This window comes from Narcine bancroftii, chromosome 6, assembly GCF_036971445.1.
Source record: "Narcine bancroftii isolate sNarBan1 chromosome 6, sNarBan1.hap1, whole genome shotgun sequence".
In the NCBI taxonomy this organism is placed as follows: domain Eukaryota; kingdom Metazoa; phylum Chordata; class Chondrichthyes; order Torpediniformes; family Narcinidae; genus Narcine; species Narcine bancroftii.
In genome coordinates, this window is record NC_091474.1 from 175,067,251 (window position 1) to 175,089,433 (window position 22,183).

General features: G+C 41.7%; 2 protein-coding genes across 2 annotated transcripts in view; one reads left to right on the forward strand and one right to left on the reverse strand.

Moving 5' to 3' along the window:
* LOC138736772 (collagen alpha-1(X) chain-like) overlaps positions 1-9,097 on the forward strand; it is a 35,440-nt gene extending 26,343 nt beyond the window's left edge. The window contains exon 2 of the mRNA XM_069886813.1: positions 7,120-9,097. Within this exon, the coding sequence (XP_069742914.1) occupies positions 7,120-9,005 (1,886 nt within the window). The 3' untranslated portion in view covers positions 9,006-9,097. The remainder of the gene's footprint in view (positions 1-7,119) is intronic.
* The window catches only part of nt5dc1 (5'-nucleotidase domain containing 1), a 725,609-nt gene extending 713,132 nt beyond the window's left edge, over positions 1-12,477 (reverse strand). Inside the window, exons 1-2 of the mRNA XM_069886815.1 lie at positions 12,389-12,477; positions 8,914-9,026 (exon numbers count right to left, since the gene is read on the reverse strand). The gene's annotated coding sequence lies outside the window, so the exon portion shown is untranslated. The remainder of the gene's footprint in view (positions 1-8,913; positions 9,027-12,388) is intronic.
* Between the last annotated feature and the right edge of the window lie 9,706 nt (positions 12,478-22,183).

The window sequence follows — 22,183 nt, forward strand, 5'->3', positions numbered from 1 at the left end:
ATCAGTATAGATATTTGCTCTTTTTCCATCTTCCAATACACACGCTCTAGTTAAGGTGAACAGTTCTGCCATTTGTGTGGTGGTGTCTTCTGGTAGGGCATATGCTTTGATAGTTTCATCATCATTCACTATGATGCATATTGCACCTTGTCCTGGGGCTGGTGTGAAGACCTGTCAACATATAAGGTGATATCTGCTTCTATTGGGTCAGTCTTTAGGTCAGGTCTTGGGCTGGTCACAAGCTTGGTCAGTGCCACCCAGTCATGCCCTTCATGGTCTTCCTCTTCTGTTTCAGGCAATAGGGTTGTAAGAGCCTGATCTTTTGTAAGTGTAATTGGGTCGGGATAACAGTACCACCTCATATCCTGTCCTTCAGGCTGTGGTGAAATGCTGTGTTGATGTCGAGTTGAGCAGCAGTAGTACGGCATGATCTGTGACCACTGTGCATGGCCGATCCTGAACCAGCGATACCGATTTTTCTACTACCTCTGCCATGGCGGCCACCGCCCGCAGACATGGGGAAATCCCTCAAACCGTTAATGGGAGTTTGGTGGAGTAGTAGGCTACAGGCCTCTTTCGTCCTCCATGCTGTGGCACCAGCACTCCACAAGCAAATCCATTCTTCTCCACTACGTATAGCATGAAGGGTTTCTCATAATTAGGGAGGCCCAAAGCAGGGGCTTAGTCCGAGCCTGCTTAAGATTCAGAAAGGCTTGCTCTCTTTCCTTCATCCACTGCACTTCCTCTGGTTCTCACTTCACAGTAGCTGCTCTTAGAGCTGTGTCCATTTCTCGATATTCTGGTATCCACTGTCTGCAGTATCCCACCATGCCCAGGAAAGCCAGAATTCCCTTTTTTGTGGTTGGTTTGCTTATCTAGCATACAGGTGCTATCCTTTCTGGGCCCACTCTTCGCTCTCCCTCCTGTAAAATATATCCCAAATATTTTACTTCCTTCAGGCAGAATTGCATTTTCTGCATGGAGACATGGTGGCCCCGGCAGGTGAGGAGTTGCAGCAAAGCGACGGTATCTTCAACGCATACAGCATCATCGGGGGAGGCTACTAGCAGGTCGTCCACATATTGCAAAAGGGTCGAACCCCCGGATAGTGCGAGCTCATCAGGTCTCTTCACACAGCGGCTGCGTATAAGGTTGGGCTTTCGGTATAGCCCTGGGGAAGGCGTGTCCCTATATACTGTTGGCCCTCATAGGTAAAAGCGAAGAGGTATTGGTTTTCTTTTGCGAGTGGTATGGAGAAGAATGTGGAACACAGATCAATGACAGAGAAAGTTGTGGTGGTGGTAGGTATGGCACACAGGATGGTGTTGGTGTCTGGGACAACTGGTGCGGTTGGCACCACAATGTCATTTATGGCCCTGAGGTACTGGACAAATCTCCAGACATTCTTGTCCTTCTTTGGTATGGGCAAGATCGGCGTATTGCAGAGGCTTTGTGTTTGAACCAGCACTCCCTGTCGTTCCAGGTTCTCTATGATGACTCGTAAGCCTTCAACAGCGGTCAGAGAAAGGCAATATTGTTTTACCGCTGGCAGGGGTGCTCTCTCCCTCACTGTAACCTTATGTGGCAGGGCAGTATGTACAAACTTCACATGCATATTTGACTGTGCCCACACTTTCATGGAGACCTGCGCTAGGGCACCCGGCCATCTTTAGTGGATTTACTCTGGCGTACAGATTCAGCAGAAGGACGCCGGCACTATTTTTCTTCCCATCCAAATGCTACCAGTGTCAGGGCAGTAAAAGAGGATGTCTACACTAAAGTCTCCTTCTTTCAGCTGTAAGTCAGCGTATGCTTCGCAAGCTCTTTCTGCCCAGTGTTGGGGTTCTCGCAGCCAGTGATCGTGTTTCTGCAAAGTCGTGACCATCTGTCCCACATCTTTCGGCTGATGAGGCCGACACACCGCCAAGGTGACGTGTGGGGCTTTGTGTGGCAGTCAGAAACGAGATGTCTTGTACAGGTTTAATTCGGCCTGTGCCCCTATCCCCTCTGGTCCCACAGTTACCTCCTCAAAGTCCCCTTGTCCCGTTATATGTGGGACCTCCTCTCTAGGTGCAAAATACCCAGATGTCACATGGAGGTCCTTTACCTCAGCCACAATTTGCAGGACAGCACCCAGTTGCTACAGGGCCAAAAATTCCTGTGGCCTTTGTAATAACCTCATTACTTCTTCCAATTGTTCGAGAAAGGGGTTAGTCTCTAGCCACCAGCCAAAGTGAGTTGGATTTCTGTTCCTATCGAGTTCATCGTCCACTGTTGTGCGGATGAGCTGATATGCGTGAGAGGTGGGCAAATCCATAAATATTCTCTTCTCTGTGCAGTACAATGTTGCATTCATTTTGCACAGGGCCTGTCTCCCTAATATGGGGACAGGGGTAGTAGTCAAAACAATAAGCTCTTCTTGTATCTTGGTGTCTTCAATCATTAGGGTCATTGGTTGTGAAAGCGGATCTATCATGGGACTACCGGGTACCCCAATCCTGCCAATCATCTTATAACTAAGGGGAACTCCCGAGGATGGTGGGACAGAGGACATGGCGGCTCCAGTTTCAACCAACATTAAATTCTCCCTCTCTCCCAATTTTACACTGATCATGGGTTGGGTCTCTCCTCTGGAGGACAATTGGATGAGGGAACCTGCACCATCGGTTCCACTGGGCACCCCTATGGGTTCGGTTGTCGAAAAGAGAATTGGGGTCGCTGGCCATAGGCGTCATAATTCTGGCTCGGGGTAGAGTATGAACCTGTCTGGGGTCTGAATTCCTCCGGGCATCGGGTACCCTCCTTTTGCCAGCCTCTCCCTCGGGATTGACTTCTACACTCCCGTGTCCAATGGCCCCTTTATCCACAGTTGCGGCCCTGATCATTACCCTTATTTTGGGATCTACCTCGTCCTCTCTCTTCTCCCTTCATGTGCATTTCAAACTGTCTGGCTCGCTTTTCCTTTTGCGTAAACAGTCCTTCCCTATCCATATTAGCCAATACCGTGATAGTATCCACCCAGTTCTTTCCTTGCCAATCCAATTACTTCATCTTATACATTTTTGCACTTTGGGGCAGCATACAATTCAGCAAGGTTTGTACCGCCAAGGTCTGGTTATCATGTAGGGGTATGCCAGCATTTTCCTCCCAGGTGTTTTTAAATCGAATTACGAATTCCATCATTTCATCTCCCATTTTCTGGAGACAGCGGGTGACCTCCCCAATAACCCCGTCTCTTTTGGCACTCCGAATGATAGCTTCTCTTCCCCTGTTTTGCAACCAGTGGACCATGGACTCATTCCCATTATCTGCCATAGTGTTCTCTGTCCTCCAATCCCCATTCTCTCCAGGCGGTACAGTGAATGATTCTTTCACCGCCTGCCAATGAGAGCCTAAGCGGCCTGAGGTAACGACCGGGCATCTCCTGGTAGGGGATGGTAAAGGTGGCAGGTCTGGTCCAGCCAGTGGTGAAATCTAATGGGAGCCTTAACAAGGTCAGGGGCATTAGTGATCACATCCTGTGCCTCAGATGGCATCCAGGGTTTCAAGATTGGGGTGTTGCCTATCATAACTCTAGGGTATCGAGTAGTAGAATCAGGTAGACCAGCTTTGGTCTGTCTTCGGGTACTGACCTGCATCCTGGAATCCCCTTCCTTTTCCTCAACGCCCTCCTCCATCCTCGGGAGGTGCCCTCTCATTGGGTGATCCCTGGGTGGCGTGGCCTCATCCAGGGGTGCGGGCGGGACACTTGCAGAATCGGGTATGGGTGGAGGTATTGGACCAGCCGCCGCCCCTACTGGCAAGGCAGCTCCTGACAATTGTTGGTGGCCATAGGCAGTGGCGGTCTGAATTAGATCGTCCCATCCTTTCCTGTCATAGTTTGTGGGCAATCGTGGATACAGCGGGACAGGTTGGGGGGCCCTCGCATTCAGGTCAGGGTATGGAGGCGGTTGGTTCGTGGGGCTTGAAGGCGATTTACTCTGCGATGGTTTAGGCCATGGTCACCTTGGTCCAGGCTATAAAACAGTCTCTAAAATAATTAACATCCCACGTCAGATCCCCTCCTCCTGACTGAACGTTATCTTTGAAGTAGGATATTACTTTTAAATCAAGTGTTCCCCCATATGGCCAGTATCCCTGGTACCATCCATAGAGATTGTTACTGAACGGTATCGCATTGATCCAGTTACCCATCTCATTCATTACGATGTCCGCTGGTGAGCCCGGAGGCTGCAGCGGGTCTCCTACCAGTTCCTTTTGTTTGCATTGTTGTTTCGATCTCGCCTTCGTATATCTTCCCATGGCAGACTTAGGCTTTGTCCGGGGAACAGAACAAGCCGCTCGACCGGGTTCTGTCTCTTTAGTCTGACAATTTCCCATCTGTCTGTGGACTTAACAGAATTAGGATACACAAAATAGCAAAGTGACAAGTTTTCTTCTGCCTTAATGCGGGTCACCGGTGTCTCTTCCTTCCACATAGTTGCCCCGGGCTTCTTTAGAGTTCAATTTACCTAAGTCTTATCAGCGTCTCATTCCGTCCTTGCCGAGGTCTCGTCATTCACCTCACACTTCTATATAGGGGTCTTGGTGTGTGAGCCTGCCTCACCACCTTTCAGCTAGGTTCTTGGTCAGGCCCTTCACCCGCTCACTTCTGTCCGTGATCCTGCAAATGAGTACCCTGCTTGCTGCGCCAGATTCTGTCGCCAATTTCTTCAGGACTCTATAATTATTTAAATAGAAAACACAGCCTGGGAGATCATTTCAGAAGAGTTTATTGACAAGGTTAACCTTGGAGAGTCCACAACAGCGACTCTTCCTGTATCAGGCAGAGAACAAGCTTTTAAAACCTGAAACAAACAAGTCTTTAATCAATTGCTACATGATATGTACTCCTTCTCACACAGTACGGTTACAAGACAGATTGAAAAGCAGGAAACAGATAAGGACATATCCTTATCACATTCCAACAACTTCGTGTGAGTTACTCCCTCACCCTCTTCTGACTTTATTAAAGTCATGTTTCCTTCCACATCACCACAGCTGAAACGGGTATGTACAGACTTTTAGCAGAATAAAACCTGTGGTACAGTCTTTTGTGTTTTGTGTCTGCTTGCTGCTATCACAGCGCATCATAAAAGTACAGGAAGCCAAATATTTTATGATATAGGCTATGTTAAATAATCATTGCTTTGAGATGATTTTCATTCTAGCAATAAGTTGCTCAGTCATGGGCAGCACATTTAACTGAATAAATTCAGCCATGTACCACAGTGGTATGTGAATGGAAAGAAAAAGTTTGAAAACCACTGTTTTAATTGTACCTAATTGGCTCGTTATGTGCATGGTTTCATAACTCCAAAGGAAATGGGCCAATGACAATTTTTCTCAAGCAAAATATTTCAGTAACAATTCGGTCTAGAGCAGTGGTTCTCAACCTTCCCTTCCCACTCACATATCACCTTAAGCAATCCCTTACAGAGCACCTAAGGTGGTATGTGAGTTGAAAAAAAAAGTTTGAAATCCATTGGTTTACAGTTACTGGTAATTAGAAATTCTGGCTGTGATGTCATGTATGTACTTTTCCAATAAATTTCAACTTTGAACATCTCCTAATCTACCTGGCTCAGGTTCTATCATATACTATCAAAATCTACCTTTCCCCAGTTTAGGGCCTTAACACGAGGAGAACGTTATCTTTTTCCATGACTATTTGAATCTTGCTGAACCACAATCACTGTTTCCAAAGGGTTCCAGCACACACAATTCAATCATTTGTCCAACTTCAATTTCTAAGATTCTAGGGACAGCAATGGAAAGTCTCAGAGTTATGTGATGAGAGTTCAAGGAGGGGATTGTGGCTCCACCAAAATCAGATGTTGATACGGTTATAATCAGAAGGAATAAACATTTTTTTAAATGAGCTTCTTTCGTTTAATTCCATAGTTTAAAACATAGTAAAATAATAACATCCAAATAAGAAACTTTTAGATTGGCTTAGCTACATCTTTAACATCTCATTTATGTTCCATTGATGCTGTAAACCAAGTTGCAAGTTTGATATTGGTAAAATCTAAGATCCAGCCATAATTCTCTTTTAATATTGGAGCATAGGCTAAGTTCTCAGCTTCTGAAATATTGTCAGTTACAATTCATTATGCATATATATCAGGGTTGGCACTAGGTGAGGTCATCTGTGGGCATTGCCCCACTAAACGAGATGCTGTGCCCCCCAAACAAGGTGCTGTCCCCACCCATTTGCCATCAGATCCGCCCCATTCCTTCCTGCATCAGCAGCGTCTAGGTTGACGCATGCTAGCGATTCTCCATGCATCCCCAGCCACATCACTACCATGAATCAAGTGTCAGTAGTGTCTAATGATGCTTGATGCAATAAAAAGAGGGTTCTAAAGCCCCATATTGGAGGGGCAGATGGCATTGAAGACAGGTAGGCCCCTACCAGCAACCCCCCCCATCGACAGTTCCCTGCTAGCCTCCACCCTGCGGTCGACAGGTCCCTGCTGAACGAGTCCTCCTCAAAATTGCTAATGTCCCTCTCTAACATATGTTCTGGTGCCAACCCTGGATATTATGATATAAAAATGAGAACTATCTCAAAATAGATAAAAAAAAGAAATACATTTTGAGATATTTTGTAAAAGGGGTTTGATTGAAAGGAGAACACAAAATCTACATATATATTGAGTACCTGTATTATTTGAGAACTACAAATTGTTTGACTTTCCTTATCTTTCAATCTATGCATTGGATCAGCGCATGTATTTTTTTAAAATTAAACTCAATAAAGATATTTTAAAAAGAACAAAAAATGAGAACTGTAGAAAAAGGATGGTCTTTATGCTGCTCAGAAACCTATTCCAATATTTCATCATATAATCTTGTTGGGATAACCTTCTTTCTTCCTCTCTTGCATTTACTCACCTTCTATACAATTCATTTCAGCTACTTTCTGTGTATAAAGATGGTTTAACCTGCTTATAGAATTCTCCATTTTAATTAGCAGGAGTTGAGATGAATAGTTAAAAGAATTACATTTATTATAAATGATAGCGAATTGACAATCATAGGCATATTGTAAATAGTTCTTATTTCTTTTTGTAGGTATGAGAGGTCCACCCGGGTTACCTGGTCCAAGAGGTCTGCCAGGACCTAAGGGTAAAATAATTAGGGGCTGCCCAGGTATGCCTGGATTACATGGTCAACCTGGAATACATGGAATATCCTATGTGGGAAAACCAGGACTACCTGGTATGCGAGGAGCCAAGGGTGAACAAGGACTTCATGGAGAAATTGGTGACAAAGGACCTCAAGGATTACAAGGATTGGAAGGTCAACAAGGAACATATGGTGTTCGCGGTGCAAATGCAGTAGCACAAAATGGTGCAACAGGGTCCCAAGGGCCATCAGGTTCTCCAGGACCAAAAGGCAAAAGTGGAATAAAAGGAGAACCGGGTTTTCCAGGTTTGCATGGAGTAAAAGGAGATATTGGGATTGGCCTTGCTGGACTCATTGGAGAAAAGGGTTATCCAGGGCCACGGGGCAATGCAGGTCCTTCTGGAGAAGGAATTGTAGGTGTGCCAGGAATATCTGGCACTCTTGGCAGAATGGGAGAGAAAGGTGATGTAGGAATTTCTGGTGAACCTGGAACTGCAGGGCTAACTGGAGAAAGAGGATTACATGGACCATCTGGTATAACAATCTCAATATCAGGAGCAAATGGTAAACAAGGGGTTGCCGGACTTCCTGGATTAAAGGGTCCTCCTGGCCCAAATGGTATAAAGGGTAAGCGTGGCTCACCAGCTATTGGAGGACCAGGTTTGTCAGGTGTTAAAGGTGATCCTGGCCTCAGGGGGTTTAAAGGTAAGGTTGGTGAGAAGGGGAATCCAGGATTACATGGAGAACTTGGTGTTGCCGGGCCCAAAGGAGCATCAGGGCCAATAGGTCCAGTGGGCCACCAAGGGGTTTTAGGCCAAACTGGAAATCCAGGGCCTTCTGGAGATCCTGGAGAAATGGGCCTGCAAGGAATTCCTGGATTACCAGGTGAGGAAGGACCATCAGGTTCTGCAGGAAAAGCAGGAACTCAAGGAGAAGAAGGATTCCGAGGGCCACAAGGTCAACAAGGACCACTTGGTCCACAGGGTGATAAAGGACCCATGGGTATACCTGGTCCGTTAGGAATACAAGGCCTTCCTGGCTTACAAGGGCCTTTGGGCCCACAAGGTGTTCATGGATTGGAGGGGTTTCGTGGAAACATTGGTGGTCGAGGTTTAATTGGTCCTCGAGGTCCTCCAGGGCTTAAAGCAATCCTAGGAGATCCAGGTTTGCCTGGTCCTCCAGGTCGATCCAGCAATTTCCTGTTTGGAACACTGCCTAACGAAGCAGCTGGTGATGTGGAAATACAGGGTTCACTTGGGCTTCAAGGCCCCCCTGGCCCACCAGGGCTTCAAGGCCCCCCTGGCCCACCAGGGCTTCAAGGCCCCCCTGGCCCACCAGGGCTTCAAGATCCAGCTGGGGAAACAAATATACAGTCCAACAGATTTCATACTCACACATTACAGCAGATATCAAACAGGTCAAATGCTGGTCAAAGCTTTAAAGCCACACTCTCTACACCTTACCCTGCCCCAGGATTACCAATAATTTTTGACAGAGTATTATACAACCAAGCCAATACTTATGATTCTGAAACAGGAGTTTTTACATGTCAAGTACCTGGCATCTACTCTTTCTCGTATCACGTCCATGTCAAAGGCAGAAGTGTTTGTATTGGACTATATAAAAATGGCATTCCAATTCTATACACACATGATGACTACAAACAAAGAAAGATTGATCAAGCCTCAGGGAGTATTGTACTAGAGCTTCAAGAAGTCGATAAAATATATCTGCAGTTACCTTTAGAAAAGTTTAGTGGTTTGTATTCCTCCAATATAATGCCATCTTCCTTCTCAGGATTTTTGATTCACCGAACAAATCCAATGCAATAGACAGAGTTGCGAGTTGCCAATCTGCAAGACATTTTGAATGATATTAAAGATTTTGTGGGAAAAGTACTTCAAAATTCTGTGGACTGGCAGATAAGGACAAATTTTGATTAATAAAATATCAAGGTGTTTCTTAATAAGCAATGATCATATCTGATGAACTATTATCTTTTTCCTGGAATTCTTGTGTTAGATTAACTTAATTTGAACAAAAATTGCTGTTTTGCCACATGAATTATTAGCATTCTTCTGAATATATTCATCATTCTTATTGGAAAGTTATTGAATGGTGAAATTCTCTGTCATATCTGAGTCATAATCAAGTAAAATTGTGCAAGTTAAATCCTATGTTCAGAACTATGATATCAAATACAGAACAAATCTTACAAACGATAGTACAGTAAACCCTCCATTATCTGGCACCTAAGGGAATTGCAGGTGTTGTATATGGAAATTTTTCATTTGACCGTGAATCATACTTCCAATGCCAAACTAAGACACCTGAATCACCAGTAAATTGAAAAAAAAATCAGTATTGTAGTCTTTAATTATGTAAAGTTTACTTTAATGAGATAATTCCTCTAACTTATAACATTTAAATTTGAACCTTGGTCACTGGCTACTGTCATAATTAACCTTCCCCCTTCCCCTCTGTTAAAATTTGTTCACACACACACACACACACACACACACACACACACACACACACACACACACACACACACACACACACACACACACACACACACACACACACACACACACACACACACACACATCAATAAAATGTAAAATTCTTTTTAAAAAATTAGAAATTTCCTATATTGACAGTCTCTTTTGAAAAAAAGTTTCCAGATCATTCGCACACTTGCATCTAAATTTTCACAAAGTATCTGGCTGCAAAGATTTATGTTACATAATCTAAAATAGTCATAATGAATATCAATGCATTTTATTCATTTTGAATATCTGCAGGTTAAATAAATTGTAGTTATGTCCTTAGTTTTTTTGTAATATTTTTACCTCCCTTTCTGCATCTACTTACAACTTCCACATGGTACTGTAATTCTGCTTACGTGTGAATTAAACTCAAATTTATACTTTGGCAGTGTAATTTAAGATGTGATAAGAACATTCTTCACAAATATTTAACTCCCCGGCTTCTACTGTAATAATGAACAAATCTAACAGGGACACTTCACACAAAGTTCCAGCTTTTTGCAAGCCTACTAAGTATATTAATGATGGAAGAGTATTCAGCAAGGATGGACAGTGGCGAGAGAAAAATAGATAATGTTTCAGGTTGATAGTTTTTCAGCAGTAAGTTCTTTACATGAATTTATTTTATATTTCCATGAAAACACCACTGCTTCAGTCATTTGACATTATTAAAACTTTGGATGTGTAGTGTTGTTTTCTGAAATAAATATGGAGCTGTCTTGAAGCACCAAATGTTAGTCCTTTCATCTAGTATTGGTTAATTCTATTCTTCTAAAATTTGCTGTGTTCAATGAATTGTGAATTGAAATCCTGTTACTTTGTACTAGGATGCCACTAATAAATTAATAAAACTTTTCACACAAGTTAACTCAAAAAAATCAGAGCTGCATTAATAGTTAAAAGTCTTGCTTTGAATGCCATGCACCAGTGGAAATGCGTTCAGAATAGTTCACAAGGGTGTTTATTTCCCCTACTCTCTTGTTTAGTGGCATAAGGCCATTTCATGCCAGGCCTCTGCTTGGAGGCCGACTACAAGCGCAGAGGGAAAATTTAAAACTTACCTTTCATAGAGCAGCACCAAAAGGCTGCTCCTGTGTTGCATTCATATTGAGAGGCACCTTGTAGTGCCCTCTGGAGTCGATGGAGGTGGGGTGACTGGTGCTGTAGCGCTACCTGTCATAAATATGTGTTTCCCAGAACAGTTTCAGCTGCATGAGGGATTATGGGTAGGGAAGACAGCCATTGTTTGCCACGTTTTGAGCCTCAGAGAGTGGTCCCGAAGGCCGAAGTGGCCCGATGAGGCTGTCACAGCCCGCACCAGCCACCCTCTGATGGCTCCCTCCAGCCCCCATTGCCTGACGGCTCCTGCCCACTGCCTCTGCCTTGAGGGGATCATGGAGGGAGAGGGGTAAGTGGGGAGATGGGTCACCGGCTGACGGCATCATCATCCCACTCCAACCAGCCACTTGCAGCGGCTGTACATTCAAGCCAGGTGGCGGAGTACAGCGCTCTGCCGAATATCCTTGCCTGAGAAGGGTTGGATTTGGCACCTCGAAGCTGGACACGGCACATTCAGAAAGTCAAGTCTCTTGACGTAAGGGCGGAAAACCACCGCCTTAACAGTCGGACATTTTCCTTGCTTGAAAGGGCCTATAGACAGAACTCCAAAATTGCAACGCTGCAGCTTATTAAAGTGTAACCATTCCACATACTTCTTCTAGTCATTTTTTTTTAAACTGCTGCTTGTTAACACAAGGTTTAAGGGCCTTGACAAAAGGCTGTGGTTTGAAATGTTGGCTAACTTTTACTTCCTGCTGAGATTCTCCAGCACTTTTGTGTATTACAATTAAGGAGATAGTTACCCCTCGGCTAACTTATGATGTTCATACTATGAAAACCAATTTTTTTTTAAACCGAAAAACAAAATCATTCGCGAATTTCAATTGTGTCAAAATGCAATGATGCCTTGAAGGTGGGTGGGTTATTGCTTTTTGAGAAACCATAGGCTCTATTCTAGGTTCCAGAAGAGATGACCAGACAGATAGAGGAAAAGATTCAAAGATGTGCTCAAAACCTCCTTGAAGAACTGCAATTCCCCATTGATTTCTGTGAATGTCCAGACCATGCCCAGTCAAAATAGAGAAGGAATGATGTTTCGGCAAACACTAGAAGGGCTGATTGGCCTGTTTTCTGTGCTGTAGTGTTCTATGGTTCTATGATTAAGGAACATTCAGGATGATAACATGAGTATGAGAGTGTATTGTTTTATGCCTCAAACCAGCAACAACAGAAGATGCAAATCAAAAGGGTTGAATTATAAGTAAATTTATTAATGAATTATAACAATATAATGTCTTAACGCAATTAACCCCACTATAAGTATCTATAGAAAATATACAGATATGATATCTTTATAAACAGTGTGTATGTAAAAGAAAACCCAGACCATTACAGACTAGGCCTAATGTTCAAAAAGGAAAAATCCCCCCCAAACCCTCAGGACGGTCAGGTAAGTCAGCCCAAAAATCACAGTCCATAGAATTCAATCTCAAAACTCAATGTCTACATTTAGTTCTTTAATTGAATAACAAAAGGACGTTGTATGGAACATTGGAGAGAAATAACTGGATGTTGTGCTTATGTATCCTTTATCAAGACATACTTACATCCCTTGGTTCTCAAATTGTGATTTTTAACCCTTCATTAACTTATGAAGCATATGCCTTTGTCACAGCTCTCCCGCTGGTCTCCATCACTCCAACTGTAGTTCTGCTGCTCCAACTGCCATTCTAAGCGTTCCATTCTCTGTCTGCACAGCTTGACCCAGCTGCAACATCGGTCATACAGAGTTCCCAGCAGAATTCCATTTTTTACAATGACAGTCCACAGTCCAAATGTTCAGTCCATGGTCCATAACAACTCTCACCCACAAAGAAAGTTTTCGTCTGCAACACAAAATTTTAGTAATTCATTAGGTTGTTACTTTCTTTTCTTTGGCTTGGCTTCGCGGACGAAGATTTATGGAGGGGGTAAAAGTCCACGTCAGCTGCAGGCTCGTTTGTGGCTGACAAGTCCGATGTGGGACAGGCAGACACGGTTGCAGCGGTTGCAGGGGAAAATTGGTTGGTTGGGGTTGGGTGTTGGGTTTTTCCTCCTTTGCCTTTTGTCAGTGAGGTGGGCTCTGCGGTCTTCTTCAAAGGAGGTTGCTGCCCGCCAAACTGTGAGGCGCCAAGATGCACGGTTTGAGGCGTTATCAGCCCACTGGCGGTGGTCAATGTGGCAGGCTTGGTGAGATTTCTTTAGGCAGTCCTTGTACCTTTTCTTTGGTGCACCTCTGTCACGGTGGCCAGTGGAGAGCTCGCCATATAACACGATCTTGGGAAGGCGATGGTCCTCCATTCTGGAGACGTTGTTACAATATAAAGTAAAATGCCATGTTCATCTACAAGCACACACAGTAACTAATTTCATTGTCAGAAGTCACTGCTGGGGCAATGGTGCTACCTGGCAATCGCACATGGCCGGGACCGGGTCATAGAGGGTTGTTGAGCTGCCGGCAGGCTTAGAAAGGCATACCTGAGTGTAATGGCCTTTCTTGTTGCATTTCGAGCAGAAATGGTTCCTGGCCGGGCAGTTTCGTCGCGATCGCCAATCTGACCCACATTGAAACCCACAGCGTGGGGCTCCCGCTGCAGCAATGTTCTCGTCCACCAGCTGGTTTTGGGCCACAGCTGTGGTCTGTGCTGTCCATGAGGAGACCTGGGGGAGTCTGGAGTCAAAGGCTTCGTTGTGTAGGACTGCTGCCTCCAGGGCTCGGACTACCTCCACAGTTTTGGCCAGAGGCAGCTTCTGCCTGATAGCTTTCAAGTGCAGACCTCGGGTGCAGGTGTCCCTGATTAGCTTTTCAACTTCCTTTTTGGTCACCCCGGGTTTGGCCATGCACGATCGGGCCAACTCACCCAGGGCTCCTAGGTAGGACTTGGCTGTCTCTCCGGGCTACTGGCATGAATGCTGAGGAGGTACCTGGTGAATATCACATTTGTTCAGGGTTTATACATGGTTTCAAGGGTATTCATCGCCTTTGGGTACTCAGTGCAGTCAGTGAGGGCCTGGAAGGTTTGGGGACCCAACTTCAAGCGGAGCAGGATGAGCTTTTTCCTGTTAGAGTCTAGGACGTCACTATGTGCCTTGATGATTGCTTCGACTGTGTGCCTCCAGATTTCAAAGCGAGCTTGCACTTCTGGGTGACGTGGGTCAACTTCAAGGCTCCCAGCGCTAAGGAGCTTCACCATAGCAGCTTAAATTTTGTGGAATAAATTGTGGTGCGCTGTTGTACAGAGAAGCAAAAACAAAACCTAAAGACTGATCAGCAGGCTTTATTCCACTTAAAGTCCCTGCTGCAGTGAGCTGTAGCTGCGAGTGACTGGCCTCAAGGGGCCAGATGTGGCTTATATCCCAGTGGATGATTGGCAGCCGACCAGGTTGGACTTGGTCCATTCAGGTCAGCTGATTGACAGCCAGCCAGGTGTTGTCTTGTCCTCCAGTGCTCTTCCAGCAGGTACACAGGTCACCCTCTGCAGTAGGCTAGTGGTATAGCACCAAAGTAGGATACAGGATGGTCAATATCATGATCATTTTTCTTCTGTAACAGAAGCACCCACAGCTTCATCACTGGCATCCATGGCTAAAGAAAATAGTTTCTCTAAGTCGGGTGACTTAAGCACAGGTTGGAGACATAAAATGACCTTCAATTTTACAAAGTGCTTCTTGGAAAGATTTCGAACAGACAAAATTTTCTCCCTTCTAAAGCAGTTTTGTTAGAGGGAGTCTATCTGATAAATCTTTACAAAACTTTCAATAGTAGACAATCATTCCCAGGAACCTTTGAAGAGTTTTCTTACTAATTAGAATAAGGAACTCAGAGACAGTCAAAACCTTTGCCTCAATTGGTGCCAGCTGCCCCTGTCCTATGGCATAACCCAGATAAGTAACAGTCGCATGACAAAACTCACTTTTACTTAAATAAACTGTGAGATTTGCTTTTGAAAGGCGATGAAACAATTCTTCTAACTCAAGGATATGCTCTTCCCACATGTCACTGCTTATAACTAAATCATCAATGTGAGCACTTGTGTGCTTCAACTCCTGAATTACCAAATTGATAATTCTTTGAAATGTCCCTGGAACATTCTCCATTCCAAAGAGCATGACATTGTACTCATACACCCCAGAAGGTGTTACAAATGCAGAAATATCTTTACCCCTATCTGTTAAAGGAATGCACCAGTAACCTTACAAGTCATTTTGTTCTTTCATTAGATGCTGAAAAAGAGTTTGATTGGGTGGAATGGGAGTATTTATTTGCTATTTTAGGAAAATTTAACTTCAGTCCAGATCTCATTAAATGGATTAAATTACTATATTCATGTCCTATGGCTTCAAATCATTCTAATTCACAACAATCGAAGATGTTTTATGGGAACTTGGCAAGGATCCTCTTTATTCCTTTGCTTTTTGACATGGTACTGGAACCCTTATCATTTGCTCTTCAACAGTGCAGAGAATTTAAAGGAATAACTTGAAGAGTTGAACATAAAGTATCTCTTTACTCAGATGATAATTTCCTTTTTTATTTCAAGTCCCAAAGTTTCTGTACAAAATATATTAACTTTGCTTGCCCAATTTAGCCATTTTTTTGGGTTATAAATTAAATTTGTATAAGAGTGAATTATTACCCCTGAAAGGATCTTTTTCAAGGTATCCAAGTTTCCCATTCAAAGTAGTGAAAGACCAATTCCAATATTTAGGAATTACAATAAATATACGATAGAATATATAAAAATTTATTCTAAGAACATTTTTTTGTTTTACTTAATCAGATTGAAGTACTTTAATTGGGGTGGTCACTCTGTATCAATTTGATTAAAATGAACATCTTACCTAATATTTTTAATATTTTTCAAGCTTTACCAATTTTTATTCCTAAATCCTTTTTTTTAACTCTTTAGATTTGGTTATTTCTTCATAAATATGGCAGGGAAAACAACCATGTATAAATAAAGCCCATTTTCAAAAGACTAAAAAGAATTGGGGAGTATCACTTCCAAATTTTAGAGTTTATTATTGGGTTTTATTGTTACATTTTGAGAAATTAGTGAATGCTGAGGAGGTACCTGGTGAATATCACCTTTGTTTTATTGTTACATTTTGAGAAATTAGTGAATTGCCTTTCTTGGATTGAAATAGAATTGACTTTTTCTAAAATATCATCGATGTTGGCAATTTTAGGTTCCTTTTTAACCTTTTATTTTTCTAAATTAACACATAATCTGATAATGAAAAATAGGTTGAGAATATGGGCTAAATTTAGAAAACTCTTTTGGTTATAATACTTTCTCTCTTGCTACTCCCATTATAGATAACTGTCTTTTTCGGCCTTCTGTGTTAGACATAGGTTTTAAGGAATAGTATAGATTAGGGTTATAAAGATCTTTTTTTATTTGAGATAATTTTACCTCTTTTGAAAAATTTACAGCTAAATTTAATCTTCTTAATAGACATTTTTTTTTAGATATTTACAAGTTAGGAATTTTGTCCAATCCAAGCTTTCTGATTTTCCTCAAATCTCATACAAATATTCTCCATACACTTTTTTGACTTATAGTGGATTCATGTCATGTATTTATAATGATCTTATGGATTTAAGATCACCTCAATGGTTGGGATTAATAATGATTGGGAATGTGATTTGAATATAACATTTTCAGATGAAGACTGCTACTGTCCTCTTAGCTTGATTAATGATTAATCATTTTGTGCAAGGCATTGCTTATTACAATTTAAAGTGGTACATAGAATACATATCTCCAAACTCAAATGATCTTATTTTTATGCAGATGTTGATCCACTCTGTGATAAGTGTAATATTTTTGAATCTTTATTGATTCATATGTTTTGGGAATGCCCCAATTTAGGAAAATTTTGGGAAAATATATTTCAAACTTTATCAATGATTTATAAGATCTTATCCTTTAATTGTTTTGTATGTTTTTTTTTCTCTCATTAACTGGATATAACTTTGTCTACAACATAAGAGAAAGTTTTAGCTTTTAATATGTTAATAGGCACGCGTGTAATTTTAATGAAATGGAAAGATGACTCTTCAGCTTCTCATACACAGTAATTGTAATTATGTCCTATTTAAGTTTGAAGAAAATCAGATGCAACATTAAAGATAGAAAGTTTCAAATTGAAAAGATATGCGGCCCATTCATAGAATACTGTCATGGTTGGAAGATTTAAGAAGTTTGGATGCGCTGGAGATTCTCTGTCTTGTGTCTGAAGCTTGCTATTTAATCCATGTCTTTACAATTTTTTACAAGGTAACCTTGATTAGAGGGAGGGGATAGATTAGATTTAGTTTTGTTTTTGTTTAAATCTTTTTTTTAGATTAATGCTAAATATGGGTTTAAATATGGTGGTCATAGATCATATCATTAAATAAGACAGAATTTACCCTTTGTTTATATCAAGAGATTGTTTAATTTAGTCTGACTTATTTTGTATCCAGAACTATTTTGGAATATATTAGGAGAAAGAGATAGTCGGTTCATTACTATATTGACAGAATTTAATATTTTAAAGAAATATTGTTAAATAAACAAATATGGATAGGTTTTTGATTTACATTTATATTCAAATTGAGATATGTATATGATATGACCTGTTGTTTGTTATATTAGAAGACTTTGTATGTAGGATTTATATGTTAAACTCAATAAAAATATTTTAAAAATAAATATTAAGAGGATCAAACCTTAATTAATAATTAGTGTATCTTTATCCAAGTTAAAGATCTATCAAAATACATAAATTGTTTTGATTCTTGTCTGTTTTTTTTAAATGTGGGTATCTGAAGAAATTCTAATTCTCTAGTTCCTACTAAGAAATCAGATTGCACACCATGACAATATTACAATTATCTAATTTTTATGAAATATAAAATATAATAAAAACTAGAGACTTGTCATGCCGATTGGAAATTCCATTGTTTTTATTTTTAGTCCTTCATGTCTGTGACAAAATGTGCATGGAGAAAAGTGATGGCACAGTGATTAAATTAATCAACTAGTAACTAGAAGTCTAGATTGATGAGCCAGAGATCCAAGTCCAACTCCTTCCATAACAGCTCTAGACATTACATGTTGTTAATAATCTGGAATGGAAAGGTAAAGCAGCTCCTCTTCATAATGATGACCACAAGCTTGTGAGTTGTCAGGAAAAGCCACTTGATTTATCAAATACTCAAAAGTACTGGTGTAACTCACTACCTTGTTTATTAACTAGAATTACAGTGTCTGCAGACTTATTTGTTTCATTTGATTTACCGAAGTCTTTCAGAGGAGAAAAATGTCTGCTGCACTTAGCTGTTTCGGCTTAATATTAGTAAAAACACAATGCTGGAGAAACTCAGCAGATCAAACAGTGTATTTATGTAGCAAGGATATAGATACATAGCCAACATTTTGGGCTTGAGGCCTTTATCAAGGCATCTGAAGAAAATGGTAAGGGAGGAGCATGATCCTAAAAGCAAGAGGTAGTAGGTGAATAAGGGAGAGCGGGCACACAAATAAGCAGGGGAAGGAGGGATGGCTCTGTGAATAGAGAGGGGAATGGGTGGAAACCTGGAGGAAAGAGGACAAAGGGAAAGGGAAGGGAGGGAGAATGGAGAGTAAGGAAGCAGAAACTGGAGAAGTTGATGTTAATGCCTAACAGAAACCAAAGAACCAAAGAATGCCTTGCAGCAACTGGTTTAATGTCACTCAAGACTGAGAAGAATATGATCAATTATTAAAATATACTCTTGAAGAGCCTGACAAGCTATTCTGTTCAGAAGCATAAGGTTATAAATGTTGGGCTCCCCTTGATGCCTGCAGATTGATTTGAAATAAAAATGTAGATTTTTGGAGATTTCTAGAATTTTCTTTCTATCTATGATGTTTAAAATGTTGAAGCAGACTTTCAGGGCACTTGGGAAGCCAATTTAGCAATAATTTACACAGCTCCAACAAAATCAGACTCCTTTGAATCCATATTGATGGATTTTATTTAATTAATTTACTACTGGTGTTTTCTCCATTTCACAGTGGCAATGGTCACCCTCAACCAGTTTTCTAATATTTGTCTGATCCTCACAGATTCTCACAGTTCCTGATTTGATTCTTGCACAATCAGTTATAAGCTTTTTCATTCTTTTATCCCTTGATTACTTTATTTCACAAAAGCCAAGATCCCCAGGGATAGCTCTAGGCAACTGGTTTACTGGTACTTTCTCTTTCCATTGTTTTTATTGAGGTTTATATATATTTATATATATATATAAAAAATTTTGTCATATATTTTATATGTGTGTGTGTGTGTGTGTGTGTGTGTGTGTGTGTGTGTGTGTGTGTGTGTGTGTGTGCGTGTGTGTGTGTGTGTGTGTGTGTATGCTCATACATAGATTATAACAGGAATATATATACAACAATGTAAATATATGTTCCATTTATGTTCCATTAATGCATGAAAAAAAGGATGACCAGACCATGAAATGGGATCTAATTATCATATAAATTCCGAAAATAATTAAGGAAAGGACCCCATAAATTAAAGTTCATTACATTAGTAAGAGCATCTAATTTTATCCAGTCAAGCATGCAATCACATCAGATAACCAGTGAGTATTTGTAGGAGGGACAGCATCCTTCCATCTCTTCTGGCAATAGGAAGAACAAAGGCAGACACATTTAAATCAGATGACTTAATTACTCCAAATAGGGCAAGAATAGGATTAGGAGCCAAATTAATGTTAAGAACCAAAGACAAGGCACGGAAAATACTTTCCCAATAATTGGAAAGCGAGGAACATGACCAAAACATAGGAAATAATGTACTTCCTTCAGTCTTACATCTATCACATTTTGACGAGAAATTAGAATAAAATTTAGCCAAATGAACTTTGGAAAAGTAAGCTTGATGTACTACTTTAAATTTCAATAATGAATATCAGGCACATAGAGAAGATACAATCCCATGTAACATCAGAAAATTCTTGTTGAAAATCTTGCTCCCATCGTTTCTTAGTCTTGTCTAGGGAATTTCCACTAGACATCGATAATAGCTCATAGAGAACTGATATCAACTTTTTAGTATTCGAGTTAAGATTATAAATCTTCTCTGTCATCTTTAATTACTGATAATTTCTTAACTCTACATTGGGAGAGTGCTCAAAATAACAGCCTTGCCTGTTAGTCCACCATGCCATGTGCCACACACCTTTTTCACAAACCAGAATGTTCATCTGACCACCCCCTCCTCCACTCCCCACTTCCCACAATGACTTATTGGGCTAACAATCAGCAGTAAAGATAAAATCAAAATAATTGTTATTGTAAATTTTTCATAATGCAGAAAAAAAAATACCATTCACAGGAGATTAAACCACTGTTCAGTAACTAGGGAAATAACAATGCTGAGCTGTGTTGAAAGCTTTTCCTCAAGTGTAAAAGCTGCACTGATCTCAGTGGAATTCATGTAGAGCACATCCTCAACATTTACAGCATGAAATTGTTTTAAATCTCATTGTAGTATTTTGTAGGTGAGTTAATATTCTATCAAGTGAAACATGACATGGCAAATGTTGAAAGCTAACAAAGTTCAAAGAGGTCAGCATAACTTCTTCACGCAGGTTGTGAGATTGATGAACAGTATCCTATAATTGAATAAATAGTCCCAAAATATTTATATATATTTATTTTAAGTTCACAAATGCTGTAAGCTTCTGTTATTTTTTTAGTGAGTGTTATTTTAGGGGTTGGAACAGGGTGCAAAACACTCACAGAGTTCATAACATTTCCAGACAGCCTGGCACCCTCTTGTGACCTGAGTCAAATCGTAAACAGAGTTAATGCTCTCAATTAAGAACCAGAGTAATGGGTTGTTTACACAAGGAAGATACATCTGAGGAGAAAGAAGTCATATGCTTATGAGTTATGTGTCCGTGAACTACTCTTTGCAGATGATGCCGCTTTAGTTGCCCATTCAGAGCCAGCTCTTCAGCGCTTGACGTCCTGCTTTGCGGAAACTGCCAAAATGTTTGGCCTGGAAGTCAGCCTGAAGAAAACTGAGGTCCTCCATCAGCAAGCTCCCCACCATGACTACCAGCCCCCCCACATCTCCATCGGGCACACAAAACTCAAAACGGTCAACCAGTTTACCTATCTCGGCTGCACCATTTCATCAGATGCAAGGATCGACAATGAGATAGACAACAGACTCGCCAAGGCAAATAGCGCCTTTGGAAGACTACACAAAAGAGTCTGGAAAAACAACCAACTGAAAAACCTCACAAAGATAAGCGTATACAGAGCCGTTGTCATACCCACACTCCTGTTCGGCTCCGAATCATGGGTCCTCTACCGGCACCACCTACGGCTCCTAGAACGCTTCCACCAGCGTTGTCTCCGCTCCATCCTCAACATCCATTGGAGCGCTTACACCCCTAACGTCGAAGTACTCGAGATGGCAGAGGTTGACAGCATCGAGTCCACGCTGCTGAAGATCCAGCTGCGCTGGATGGGTCACGTCTCCAGAATGGAGGACCATCGCCTTCCCAAGATCGTGTTATATGGCGAGCTCTCCACTGGCCACCGTGACAGAGGTGCACCAAAGAAAAGGTACAAGGACTGCCTAAAGAAATCTCTTGGTGCCTGCCACATTGACCACCGCCCGTGGGCTGATAACGCCTCAAACCGTGCATCTTGGCGCCTCACAGTTTGGCGGGCAGCAACCTCCTTTGAAGAAGACCGCAGAGCCCACCTCACTGACAAAAGGCAAAGGAGGAAAAACCCAACACCCAACCCCAACCAACAAATTTTCCCTTGCAACCGCTGCAATCGTGTCTGCCTGTCCCGCATCGGACTTGTCAGCCACAAACGAGCCTGCAGCTGACGTGGACTTTTTACCCCCTCCATAAATCTTCGTCCGCGAAGCCAAGCCAAAGAAAGAAGAAGATGTTTTTGGGAAATTGAAACAGAAATAGATTTTAGAATTGACCAAGCAATCCATGTGATTGAAATACTTGAAGAACCAATATTATTTCATAAATAACCAGAGTTCTGCAAGGCACAGAAGTGAAGGACTTTGTGTGAAATGGACACTTCTGCTGTTTCTCCTTGTCAGGGGAAACAATGATCTACTACAGTGGTTCCCAAACATTTAGGGGCTGCACCCCCTTGGCCTCTATACCATATCCCAAGCACCCCATCTCCCCCATACAATGGTATTGAGGGAGGTTAGTGACAGTGCTGACTGGGAGGGTTTAGTGGTGGTGCTGAGAGGGAGGTAGTGACCGTGCTGAGTGGGGTGGGGGGTGCTTAGTATCAGCACTGTGCAGGGGTAGTGATGGCAGTGGCGCTGAG